We start from the raw sequence: 14,298 nt of genomic DNA, 5'->3' as shown, positions 1-14,298 counted from the left end.
AACTCTGACATATTTTATATTACAGGCTGAAGATACAGACTGTGTTGATCGATTGATTCATTGTATAACTCTGACATGTTTTATATTACAGGCTGAAGATACAGACTGTGTTGATCGATTGATTCATTGTATAACTCTGACATATTTTATATTACAGGCTGAAGATACAGACTGTGTTGATCGATTGATTCATTGTATAACTCTGACATATTTTATATTACAGGCTGAAGATGCTGACTGTGTTGATCGATTGATTCATTGTATAACTCTGACATGTTTTATATTACAGGCTGAAGATACAGACTGTGTTGATCGATTGATTCATTGTATAACTCTGACATGTTTTATATTACAGGCTGAAGATACAGACTGTGTTGATCGATTGATTCATTGTATAACTCTGACATGTTTTATATTACAGGCTGAAGATACAGACTGTGTTGATCGATTGATTCATTGTATAACTCTGACATGTTTTATATTACAGGCTGAAGATACAGACTGTGTTGATCGATTGATTCATTGTATAACTCTGACATGTTTTATATAACAGGCTGAAGATACAGACTGTGTTGATCGATTGATTCATTGTATAACTCGGACATATTTTATATTACAGGCTGAAGATACAGACTGTGTTGATCGATTGATTCATTGTATAACTCTGACATATTTTATATTACAGGCTGAAGATACAGACTGTGTTGATCGATTGATTCATTGTATAACTCTGACATATTTTATATTACAGGCTGAAGATACAGACTGTGTTGATCGATTGATTCATTGTATAACTCTGACATATTTTATATTACAGGCTGAAGACACAGACTGTGTTGATCGATTGATTCATTGTATAACTCTGACATGTTTTATATTACAGGCTGAAGACACAGACTGTGTTGATCGATTGATTCATTGTATAACTCTTGACATATTTTATATTACAGGCTGAAGATACAGACTGTGTTGATCGATTGATTCATTGTATAACTCTTGACATATTTTATATTACAGGCTGAAGATACAGACTGTGTTGATCGATTGATTCATTGTATAACTCTTGACATATTTTATATTACAGGCTGAAGATACAGACTGTGTTGATCGATTGATCCATTGTATAACTCTGACATATTTTATATTACAGGCTGAAGATACAGACTGTGTTGATCGATTGATTCATTGTATAACTCTGACATATTTTATATTACAGGCTGAAGATACAGACTGTGTTGATCGATTGATTCATTGTATAACTCTGACATATTTTATATTACAGGCTGAAGATACAGACTGTGTTGATCGATTGATTCATTGTATAACTCTGACATATTTTATATTACAGGCTGAAGATACAGACTGTGTTGATCGATTGATTCATTGTATAACTCTGACACATTTTATATTACAGGCTGAAGATACAGACTGTGTTGATCGATTGATTCATTGTATAACTCTGACATATTTTATATTACAGGCTGAAGATACAGACTGTGTTGATCGATTGATTCATTGTATAACTCTGACATATTTTATATTACAGGCTGAAGATACAGACTGTGTTGATCGATTGATTCATTGTATAACTCTGACACATTTTATATTACAGGCTGAAGATACAGACTGTGTTGATCGATTGATTCATTGTATAACTCTGACATATTTTATATTACAGGCTGAAGATACAGACTGTGTTGATCGATTGATTCATTGTATAACTCTGACATGTTTTATATTACAGGCTGAAGATACAGACTGTGTTGATCGATTGATTCATTGTATAACTCTGACATGTTTTATATTACAGGCTGAAGACACAGACTGTGTTGATCGATTGATTCATTGTATAACTCTTGACATATTTTATATTACAGGCTGAAGATACAGACTGTGTTGATCGATTGATTCATTGTATAACTCTTGACATATTTTATATTACAGGCTGAAGATACAGACTGTGTTGATCGATTGATTCATTGTATAACTCTTGACATATTTTATATTACAGGCTGAAGATACAGACTGTGTTGATCGATTGATCCATTGTATAACTCTGACATATTTTATATTACAGGCTGAAGATACAGACTGTGTTGATCGATTGATTCATTGTATAACTCTGACATATTTTATATTACAGGCTGAAGATACAGACTGTGTTGATCGATTGATTCATTGTATAACTCTGACATATTTTATATTACAGGCTGAAGATACAGACTGTGTTGATCGATTGATTCATTGTATAACTCTGACTTATTTTATATTACAGGCTGAAGATACAGACTGTGTTGATCGATTGATTCATTGTATAACTCTGACACATTTTATATTACAGGCTGAAGATACAGACTGTGTTGATCGATTGATTCATTGTATAACTCTGACATATTTTATATTACAGGCTGAAGATACAGACTGTGTTGATCGATTGATTCATTGTATAACTCTGACATGTTTTATATTACAGGCTGAAGATACAGACTGTGTTGATCGATTGATTCATTGTATAACTCTGACATATTTTATATTACAGGCTGAAGATACAGACTGTGTTGATCGATTGATTCATTGTATAACTCTGACATATTTTATATTACAGGCTGAAGATACAGACTGTGTTGATCGATTGATTCATTGTATAACTCTGACATATTTTATATTACAGGCTGAAGATACAGACTGTGTTGATCGATTGATTCATTGTATAAAACAAGCAGCACCTTTGTTTTCAGTGAGTAATATTAGATACTGTGGATTTATTTATATTCGTTGGATACCAATTTTCTTCGATTTCGTTGGTTCAGGAGAACCACGAATTCAAATGTTCAATGAGGGTGGTAAAGGGTTATTTTTGTGCAACGTTTTCGGCCTTTTTATTTCACGTGTTTTCATGTTTTAACGTTTTATTTCTCGTTTTCTCGTGTTTGGTTCGACGTGCATGCTTCATGTTCTCCTTTATTTATTATACCCAACTGTTGCGGAGGGTATAATGTTTTTGACCCATCCGTCCGTCAGTCCTGTTTCTTGTCATCGCAACTCCTCTCAAACCACACAACAGAATTTCACGAAACCTTTTCAGATAATAAGGACATACTATGTAGTTGTGCATATCGACGGGAAATTGCGATTCAATTTTTTTTCTAGGAGTTACGCCCCTTAGAACTTATTTACTTTAATGTACTACTGCAACAGTTTGTCATCGCAACTCCTCTCAAACCACACAACAGAATTTCACGAAACCTTTTCAGATAATAAGGACATACTATGTAGTTGTGCATATCGATAGGAAATTGCGATTCAATTTTTTTTCTAGGAGTTACGCCCCTTTGAACTTATTTACTTTAATGTACTACTGCAACAGTTTGTCATCGCAACTCCTCTCAAACCACACAACAGAATTTCACGTAACCTTTTCAGATAATAAGGACATACTATGTAGTTGTGCATATCGACGGGAAATTGCGATTCAATTTTTTTTCTAGGAGTTACGCTACTTTGAACTTATTTACTTTAATGTACTACTGCAACAGTTTGTCATCGCAACTCCTCTCAAACCACACAACAGAATTTCATGAAACCTTTTCAGATAATAAGGACATACTATGTAGTTGTGCATATCGATAGGAAATTGCGATTCAATTTTTTTTCTAGGAGTTACGCCCCTTTGAACTTATTTACTTTAATGTACTACTGCAACAGTTTGTCATCGCAACTCCTCTCAAACCACACTACAGAATTTCACGAAACCTTTTCAGATAATAAGGACATACTATGTAGTTGTGCATATCGACGGGAAATTGCGATACAATTTTTTTTTCTAGGAGTTATGCCCCTTTGAACTTATTTGCTTCAATGTACTTCTGCAACAGTTTGTCATCTCAACTTCTCTGAAAACACACAGAATTTCATGAAATTTTGTAGATAATAAGGACATACTATGTAGATGTGTATATTGACAGGAAATTATTATTCAGTATTTTTTCTTATACTTATTTAATTTCTCCAATGACAATGTGGGGACGTGGGGTATGTGAGCGTGCTCACTAAGGTTCTTTAATTTTCTGTGTTTCGTGTCGGTACTCTTAATTTCTAGTGCTTGTCCTGCATTTGGTTAAGAATGAAACCGGGACTAAATTCAAAGTCAGTCCGGAGATTGTTTTAAAATATGTGTCCGCAGAATATTTAAAATTGCTATCAAATGAATTATTATGAATAAATTGTTTCTTTCAAATCAGTTGCAACTAGCGGAAGCTTAAAGGTCAATGCATGGTCATCATATCAATTATATAATGACTATATGATTTCCAAGAATGGCTGATTAATAACTTATTTAACTTTTTCCATTAATACTTACAATTTATTTCTCGTGCTTCGTTTTTTCCGAAATTTACATTCCGTGCAACGATTTCACGTGTTTCCGTGTTCAGGGTCCCCCTTTATCACCCTCTTCAACAAATTACAAATTTTCTAAAGGAATGAGTGTATACTTTGCCAAAACCATGAAATTAGATATCCATGAATTTGTAAGTTTTCCTCCAAGAAAATTGGTACCCACGAAAATAAATGAATCCACAGTAGATACAAGAAGATGTGGTATGAGTGCCAATGAGACAACTCTCCATCCAAGTCACAATTTATAAAAGTAAACCATTATAGGTCAAAGTACCGTCTTCAACTGATCGATTCAGAGCCTTGACTCACACAAAACAGTACACTATAAAGGGTCCCAAAAATACTAGTGTATCACCATTCAAACTGGAAAACCAATGGTCATATCTATATAAAAAAGAAAAACCAGAAACACTTTTGAACAACATCAACAAAGGACAACTACTGAACATCAGATTAAAGTATGTTAGGAGAGGGCCTTTTATGTAAGTACAAACAAGCTAAGGCTTTTAATATAAAAATAAGAAGATGTGGTATGATTGCCAAAGAGTTTAACTCTCGACCAGAGACCAAATGACTACGGGTTACTGTCAAGCCTTCAATAATGAGCAAAACTGAATATACTGAATCTTTTTTTTGTAAGACTCTGTGTCTATATAACAAAATCAGTTTTATTTCTATTTGTAGAAAAATGTGCATTCTAAAGCGTTTGTAGGGTATATATGTGATAATGTTTTACCTGTGATCAGTAAACTAGCCAGTCCTGATGACGGAGTAGATGCACAGTTAGAGATGTTAAAACTGTTTAGTGAGATCTCAGAGTTTGCTGGAGACTTGGACAAGTTAGAAAACAGATTGGATAATCTATACAAATGTCTTATTGTAAGTTGGACAATATTGTAAAGTATTTTATTTCTTCGTGTTTATCTAATTTTTGTTCCAATTAATGATGCAACATTTATTTTCTAACTTAAGGTGGTACCCAACACCTTATCTGGCTCGTTTAATTTTCTTAAAATTTTGTCAAAAGTATTTACTTTGACCCTTTGACAAATATATAAAAATTTCAAAAAAAATGAACCAACCGTTTAATCAGAAAAATTACACTGGTTATATAGTAGTTTGACAAAAACTTATTTTGATCATTGAGAAGCTTAATATTCCCTTAACAACACAACGTCATTAAAACGTTCTGCTGATTTCCCTGTAGTGTTAGGTACCACCTTAAGTGATCTATTTATTTGACAGAGCTACAATACTATGAAAAGAAGAGGCATGGTGTGTATTAAGTAGACATCAATCCATAAAGGAAAAAAAGTTTTTGTGCATTTTTGTTGAACCTTCGACTTCAAATGAAAAAGCGAGTCATAGTGATCCTACATTCCGTTGGCTTTGTTGGTGTCGTCTGCAGCCTTCACAAATATTCACTCTGTGGTTAAAGTTTTTGAAATTTTAATAACTTTCTTGAACTATCCTGGATTTCTACCAAACTTGGACAGAAGCTTGTTTATGTTAATAAGATAGTATCCATGAGTAAATTTTAATGGCCCCGCAACAAAGTCAGGAACCATTACATTCACTCTGTGGTTAAAGTTTTTAATTTTTTTATAACTTTCTTAAACTATCCTGGATTTGTCCAAACTTAGACAGAAGCTTGTTTATGATCATAAGATATATAGTATCGGAAGTAAATTTTGTAAAAATAAAATTCCAATTTTTTTGTATTTTACTTATGAATAGACATTAGTTTTTCTTCCAGTTAACATTACATACAGTCTGTAGTAAAAGTTTTTAAAACAATATTCTTAAACTTGCCTGGATTTTTACCAAACTTGGACAGAAGCTTTTGACAAGATAGTATCAAGAGGAATATTTTTATTGATTTTTTTCATCATTTTTGTTGAGTGTGTGATTAACAGCAAAAATAGGCGATCGAGAGAAAAGGTTCCGTGGAACCCTTACAAATTTGATATAATTGTGATAGTTGAAAAATCAAAATGGTGTTAGAATAAATTCAATAATAATGCTATCAAAATCTTGTATGTTAGATTTTGATTTTTGCAAGGCCAATTCCTTGGCAATTTTGGCAAATTAAGTTTTACCTTCCGTCCATCTATCCTTCTGCCTGTCCATAAACAAATGATAAAGTATTTTTACATATTATAATCATGTGCTCAGTTACTTCTTCTTTTATTTATTTTGCATCAACTTGTATTGCATCCAAAATTGTACTAGGCTTAATAGGTTAATAAAATTGAGAATGGAAATGGGGAATGTGTCAAAGAGACAACAACCCGACCATAGAGCAGACAACAGCAGAAGGTCATCAACAGGTCTTCAATGTAGCGAGAAATTACGGCATCTGGAGGCGTCCTTCAGCTGGCCCCTAAACAAATATATACTAGTTCAGTGATAATGAACGCCATACTAATTTCCAAATTGTACACAATAATTATTCAGTTTATGTTTAACCACAAGTATTACATCTATGGCTTGTAAAATTGCTTTCTGGCTTGTAAAATTCCTCTCTACAAGCCAACAGAATCCAACTAAAAATTTGATAAAATTGAGCTTCAGGACTCTGTGGATTCAATTGTTTATTTTATTGCTTTAGCTTTAAAAAAAAACCAACATTTCTGTCTTTCCAAATATACATATTTTATCATTTGCCATTTGGAGTGTTATGATTTTCTTTATGATAATCTGATTATTTTTCTTTATAGAGTTATATGCCAGTGCCCCCAGCAGAGGAGAATGATAATCTGATTATTTTTCTTTATAGAGTTATATGCCAGTGCCCCCAGCAGAGGAGAATGATAATCTGAGTAGCAGTGAGGAAGAACCTAAGTTCCAGTTTTCTACCGTAGAATGTTTAATGTTAGCTTTCCATCAGCTTGGCAGGAAGTTACCAGGTTTTCTGGCAGATGAAGCAAATGCAGACAGGTTAAAAGACTTTAAGTTAAGGTAAAATTAACATTTCATACAAATAAAGGATCTATCTTTGTCCACAGGGTCTTGAAAGTGTTATAATTCTCTCGCCATCACTTGGAGTTCTGTAGTTGTCAGGTGTTTCTCTTAATATACTGAACCAATTTCAATGAAATTTTTACTGAATGATCGTTTAAATGTCTAAATCATACCCAACAATCCTCAAGTTTTAAATGGGAGTCCCTCACACAAATAACTAAATTTCTGAGTATGGAATCTCCTGCATTGGGACATTTTAACCCGGAATGACCCACTTTCTTATTTCTTTGGATTTATCATTAAAGTCGAAAAAAATCCAAAGTATTAAGTGATCATTGAAAACTTTCTTAATGATGTTTTGGGATTTTTGTCAGATTTTTCGAAATCCTCTGGTTTTATCCATTGGAATGCCTTAAAAAATATTTGCCTATTTACCACCATTTTTCTTTTTATAAATCTTATATATGTGTAATTATAAGTCACCTGTAAAGTTTTATAAAATCTTTGTTATTTTTTAATAGTTTTTGAGAACTTTAACTTGTCAATGATTAAGCTATGAAAAGTCAAGAGAGAACACTTTCCCGCCAAAAGTTCAATGGCCCATATCTTGAAAACTAGCACATTTACCTGTATATTTGTTTTGCTTTTTTGGTGCCTTTATTGAACCCCTATCAACATGATCAATATATACTAGTGTTGTGAAAAGCTTATTATTTTGAAACTGAGTAGTGAACTTTTCTTTATTCTTGATTGCTTATGTGCTGACTTTCAATCTGAAGAGTTTTGATCAAGTGAATATAAGTTTGTTCTAATGTTGTACCAAGGATATAGGGAATTATTGAGTCTTCATTATATAAATGGTGTAGATAAAAGCTAAGAATAAGTGTCTCATTGGAATGTTTTTTTTCAGATTACAGTATTTTGCCAGAGGTGTACAGATTTATATTAAACAGTTACGACAGGCGTTACAAGGAAAGGCAGGTGAAGCTTTAAAAACAGATGAGGTTAGTTACATTCTACAGGTACCTAACACTACAGGGAGATAACTCTGTAAAGTCATCTTAACGTTTTAATTACGTTGTGTTGTAAAAGGAATATTAAGCTTCTCAATGATCAAAATTGGTGTTTGTCAAACTACTATATAACCAGTGTAATTTTTCTAACAAAACAGTTGGTTCAAAATTTTTGAAATTTTTATATTTTTGTTAAAGGGTCAAAGTAAAATACTTTGACCAAATCTTATGAAAATTAAACGAGCCGAATTAATTTTAGTAAAAGTGTTGGGTACCACCTTAAGGAAGTTTGCTTGTTGTGTTTTGGAATTTTGGTCATATTTTCGGAATCCTCTGGTTTTATCCATTGATTGCCTTAACAAATTTTGCCCAGTGACCCCCATTTTTCTTTTTATAATTCTTTTACATGCATAATGATGAGCTGTCTGTTAAAGTCTTATAAATTTTGAATTATTTTTTGATAGATTTTGAGGACTTAAACATGTTAAACTTGTCAATGATTAAAGCTATGAAAAGTCAAGAGAGAACATTTTCATTCCAAAATTTCAATCGCTAATATATCTAAAACAAGCAGGGTGATCTATATATATTTTTTGCTCTTTTGATTCCTTTATTAATCCCCTTCAAATGGCTCAATATCTTTAATTGTTTTTACATAGGCGGTAATGGTAACGTTTTTTCCTGTAGCTCAGTCCATATCGTAAACTTGGATATGTATGATAGCTCGTTCCGAAGCTGTGACATTTTCACATATGTGGTTAAATTTTCGGGATACGAAGTGAGATTACTTTTTCCGTAAATTAGCAAACCCCGAACATCCTTTTGTGATGCGGCTCCTTGTGGTAAAATATTCCCTTTTTAACACAATAAGTTCTTTGAAAATTTAATACTTTGAACACATTCAATAGCTCCATAGTTTTTACACATTTATTCTATGTTCCTCTACTTTCCTAATCACCACTAATAATTAAGTTCAGTCATTTGTTAAAAATAGAAACATGTCCAATATCACTACACAGGGATTTTTTCTTTACACGTGACTTTTGAGTTCCTCATTTCGAGGCGCATTAGGGATGTTGTCCCAAATATATGCTAGTGTTTTGATAAGTCAATTATTTTGAAACTGAGAAGCCAACTCCCTCTCGTTGCATTGAAGACCTGTTGGTGACCTTCTGCTGTTGTCTGCTCTATGGTCGGGTTGTTGTCTCTTTGGCACATTCCCCATTTCCATTCTCAATTTTATTATCCCTTAATTCACTGTACCAAAAAAATATCATAGCAAAGAATATAAACATCCCTGTACCAAAAAAATACAGAAGAAACTAATACCGTATATCTGTTTATTTTTTAGCATCTGCTTTTTTTCGCGATTTCAATACAAAATGGGCATGTTAAATTTTCACTGTGTATAATTTTTCGCTGAATGAGAAAATACACATGAAAATATACAGTACTCTTCAAAAATATCGATTCGATAACTTTTTTCTCCGATTTCCGTGTTTCTCGGAATCACACAGAGTACCACGGATTTCACTCCTAAAATCCTCCAAAAATTCTCTCCCAACACCGCGTGGCTGTTAATTGGTTTATTGCCCATCGGATGTACTTCAAATTAACGACGCGTGACAACATAATTGGATTACCCAGATAATTTACCTTTGAACATTTAATCGATCTTGGTTGCACAGGTGTGCTTTAAAATCACGGTATTAAAAATTGAACAAATGTTTTCCTTTCTTTGACAGATAAAGATGTGACAATATCATTTAGAATAAGATAATTATTATCTTTTATGTTTGTGTCTAATGCCATTATCTTTAAAATAGAACGTACATACGAAAAAGTATGAAAAAAATACTTGTTATTTTGTGTTTCTATTACAGTCCGGTCAGGTCATACATTGTGTTCTTTCAGCAAGGACGATTTTCCCACAATTAGTTTCTTTTATAACTTATTCAATAAGCAATATCAGCGCATTAATTGTTCATTATTTAAAAATCAACTGGGTAATAAAATCATGTTGTTTTTTCGGTAACCCGAGTCATCGGATCATCAAGTAAACTTAATTTATTGAGCAATGTAAAATATGATGTTTCACCACCTCGGTACATTTATACAGACTTGAATAATTCAAATTACGAACAGAAACTGTAAAATGACAACTCTGTTGAACAAAGGAAATAATTTCAAGTGATATTGATAGTGCTCGTCATTTTCGCATTTTACGGAACGGTTTTCAAATTGACGAAAGTATTTATATCAATTTCGTCATTTGAATTTGGAAAGTGAAAAATATTTTCACATTAATTATATAATAAATGTACTATAATTCTACCGGTGTTTGACAAGTTTATGACGCTCAATCATTTTACATTTACAAAAGATGTTAAAAGTTGTGATGATAAGTAATCCGCTTATCGCTATCCGATAGTCACTAATCCTTTAATTATTATTAAAATTTATCAAACCTCATAATTGCCCATCATAATATTCTATGCCAGTTAAATCAGTCATCATTTTATTTTCAAAATTTCCCAATCGCCTACAATTGGCATTTCTTTATCGTATTATCATGATTATTGTCATTTGAATACAATCAATCATCCCGGACAATTTCCATCATAATTTCAATTAATACATCACCAACTGTGAATTTATATTATTGACCATGGACGTATAACTAATGTACTTTCTTTTTTGAAAGATAAAACATTAAAATTCAAATAGTTAAAAATGTGTTCTCGTTTATTCGGATAAGAATTATATTTTCCCGATAAATCAATTGTAAAAGGACCTTCTGGAGCCTCAATACGATTGCACAAAAATGTCGTTCTGCAACTTTAGAAACCTTGAATGGACTTTCCCACGGTCGGCTAGAAAGGTCACCTGAGTTTACTAGTACGCGATATTTTTTCCCGCACTTTAAAAAACTCGTGCTGTGGATAACATTGATGTTAACTATTTTTAGCATTTAACATTGTTAAGTAAGTCAAGTTCAAGTTCAACCCAAACTGTTGATAACTGAGATGTGTATCGTGGAATTGTCTTCGCACGGCAAATAATTGTTTTTAAAATCTTTTGTTGAAAATACACAAATTTACATTCATTGTGCGAAAGTTAATATTATACAAAGACGAATTAATGCAGCTGGAAGTATTCCTGTTGTAACCGTAATTATTATTCTGCTGTACTGCCAACAAATCGTAAAACGTAAATGCCGTAATTGTTGAGCATAACGAATGGTGAATAATATTTTCCTTTTTACTTGAATATATACAAAACTTTCAAACACGTAATTTTATTTAACTGCTCAGATTAATTTAGTGAAAGTTTCCGGTTATTTTTACACAAGTATGCTCATTTCGTAAATAAAATATTAATTTACTGGTGAAGACATCGAGGTCAAAATTAAGTAGTTTTCATTTTTTATAAAACTTAAATACAATTGAAAGAATTAACAACAACATTTTGCTTTTAAATCTTTTATTCATTCCAGTAATTAGATAATCGTAAAAAGAAAATGCCGTAGATTTACACAATTATTACGGGGCTATTATTTTGTCTAATGAATGGTGAATAAATTTTCCTTTTTACTTGCATATATAAAACTTTTAGACTTATAATTTTTAAATAAAGACTTTAACTTTGAAGTAGAATATTTTGTTTTTCACATATTCCGCTATATTTTATAATTGGTTATTTTTAAAGCAAGTACATTAAGGTTAAGATATTTTTAGATTGGCTAACAAAAAATACGAAAATATTTTGACTTTAGTTTTTATTACCACAAATGAAATTTAATAAGTATAAAAGACATTTAAAATTATACACCTGTTTGACACTTAAACTGGTACAGTAGACCAGAAATATAATTCTTTATTACTTCAACCTTTACCTGGGTAATCCAATTACCCATTCAGTCTTGTGCCGGTAGAGATCAAAGTAGGATAAGGGCAATTAATTCCTCGGTGTAGAGAGTGAGCTCGTTATCACAATAAACATTTACCTGATTTTGGGAGAGATTACTCCCAAATTCCTCCCAACATTTTGGGAGGAATATCGGATTTTTTCGGAGTGGCTCCGACATTTTCCTCGGTGTAGGGTGTGGGAGAGTTGGTACTCTTGAAGGGTACTGTAACAAGTATTATATCGCATTGTTATTGATGAAAGTAACACAGGATTGATTGAGTGACAGTTAATCAATAACAGATATATACAAGTAATTACCAAAAAGAAAGTATATCCACATTGGGGCATACTGAAGATTGAAGATTTTGATCGATAGAGATATAAAAATATCCTTGTAAAAGTAATTATCTTTATTATGTTTTAACATTAAATGCCTTTTGTTTGGATTATGACATATATCAACACATTAGCTCATCACTAATTAGCATCTGATTGTTGTGGTAACGTTGTATGACAGACATACTTTGTTGGTTTAATTATTGTGAAAACAGAGATTTTAATTAAGTTTGCTCATTCTTTTGATCTGTTGAAACGAACAAAAGACCATATATGATTAACAGTATAATATTTAAAACTTTCTAGTTTTGATAAATCGTGGAATATGTAGGGAAATTTGCGTGGAATCAAATTTTTGTGTGTTTTAACTTGGGTAGGCATTATATTCATGATTATTTTTGCTCGAGCGTTAGTGAGGGCTAAAATAACATGAATATAATGCCTACCCATGTTAAAACTACAATAAAGTATAGCTTGCATCATTTTTTTCGATTCTGATTAGGACAATTAATGTTATTTCTATGTCTGATGTTTATAAGTGTATAGCATTTGTGTATGCTCTTCCATGAACCTCCCTTTTTTGTTTGTAAACAAGCAAACGACTGGCAATGTGATTTTTCATAGGGAGGAGTTTGAACAGCCAGCATGAACGGTTGTAGTATTTAGGTCAAATATGTCAATTTCTAACTGTACCACATTACAGTCATGATAAATGAATAAGTAACAACACTTGCATCATTTAAGCGTTTGGAAGTGTTTTAAATTAAATAAATATTTCAAATGCATGTTAATTTGATAAAATTCATTATTCTGCAGTAGTCAATATACACATGTGCTAACACATTTTATTGGATTTAGAGCATGGGTTTATTCACAAAGCTAAAGATGCACCTCATATTATAATCTGCACATAATCTGTTCAATATATTTATTGTTATTTGTTTCTCTTTCAGAATAAAATCAAAGTGGTAGCATTAAAGATAACATCAAACATAAATTCTTTGATAAAAGATTTATTTCATAATCCACCATCTTATAAAACACCCATTATACCATCATGGAAACCTTTAGTGGTAAGTGTTGTCATGGTTATATAGTCATGAAATCTGCTGATGGTAAGTGTTGTCATAGTTATATGGTCATGGAACCTTCATTGTTAAGTGTTGTCATGGTTTCTTTAGTCATGGAAACCTTTAGTGGTAAGTGTTGTCATGGTTATTTAGTCATGAAATCTGCTGATGGTAAGTGTTGTCATGATTATATAGTCATAGAAACCTTGAGTGGTAAGTGTTGTCATGGTAAAATTCATGAAAACCTTTAGTGGTAGGTGTTGTCATGATTATATAGTCATGAAAACCTTAGTGGTAAGTGTTGTCATGGTTATATAGTCATTGAAACCTTTAGTGGTAGGTGTTGTCATGATTATATAGTCATGAAAACCTTAGTGTTAAGTGTTGTCATGGTTATATAGTCATTGAAACCTTTAGTGGTAAGTGTTGTCATGGTTATATAGTAATGGAAACCTTTAGTTGTAAGTGTTGTCATGATTATATAGTCATGGAAACCTTTAGTGGTAGGTGTTTGTCATGGTTATATAGTCATTGAAACCTTTAGTGGTAGGTGTTGTCTTGGTTATATAGTCATGAAAACCTTAGTTGTAAGTGATGTCATGATTATA

The 14,298-nt window shown here is 32.1% G+C and overlaps 1 protein-coding gene across 1 annotated transcript in view; it reads left to right on the top strand.

Annotated features, from left to right (window-relative positions):
* Positions 1-14,298, top strand: part of LOC143084327 (apoptosis inhibitor 5-like) — a 40,517-nt gene that overhangs the window by 6,035 nt on the left and 20,184 nt on the right. Inside the window, exons 6-10 of the mRNA XM_076260738.1 lie at positions 2,672-2,737; positions 5,083-5,277; positions 7,178-7,359; positions 8,273-8,366; positions 13,574-13,693. Coding sequence (XP_076116853.1) covers positions 2,672-2,737; positions 5,083-5,277; positions 7,178-7,359; positions 8,273-8,366; positions 13,574-13,693 — 657 coding nt within the window. The remainder of the gene's footprint in view (positions 1-2,671; positions 2,738-5,082; positions 5,278-7,177; positions 7,360-8,272; positions 8,367-13,573; positions 13,694-14,298) is intronic.

This window comes from Mytilus galloprovincialis, chromosome 7, assembly GCF_965363235.1.
Source record: "Mytilus galloprovincialis chromosome 7, xbMytGall1.hap1.1, whole genome shotgun sequence".
NCBI lineage: Eukaryota > Metazoa > Mollusca > Bivalvia > Mytilida > Mytilidae > Mytilus > Mytilus galloprovincialis.
This window is presented reverse-complemented; position numbering and strand designations above follow the sequence as displayed.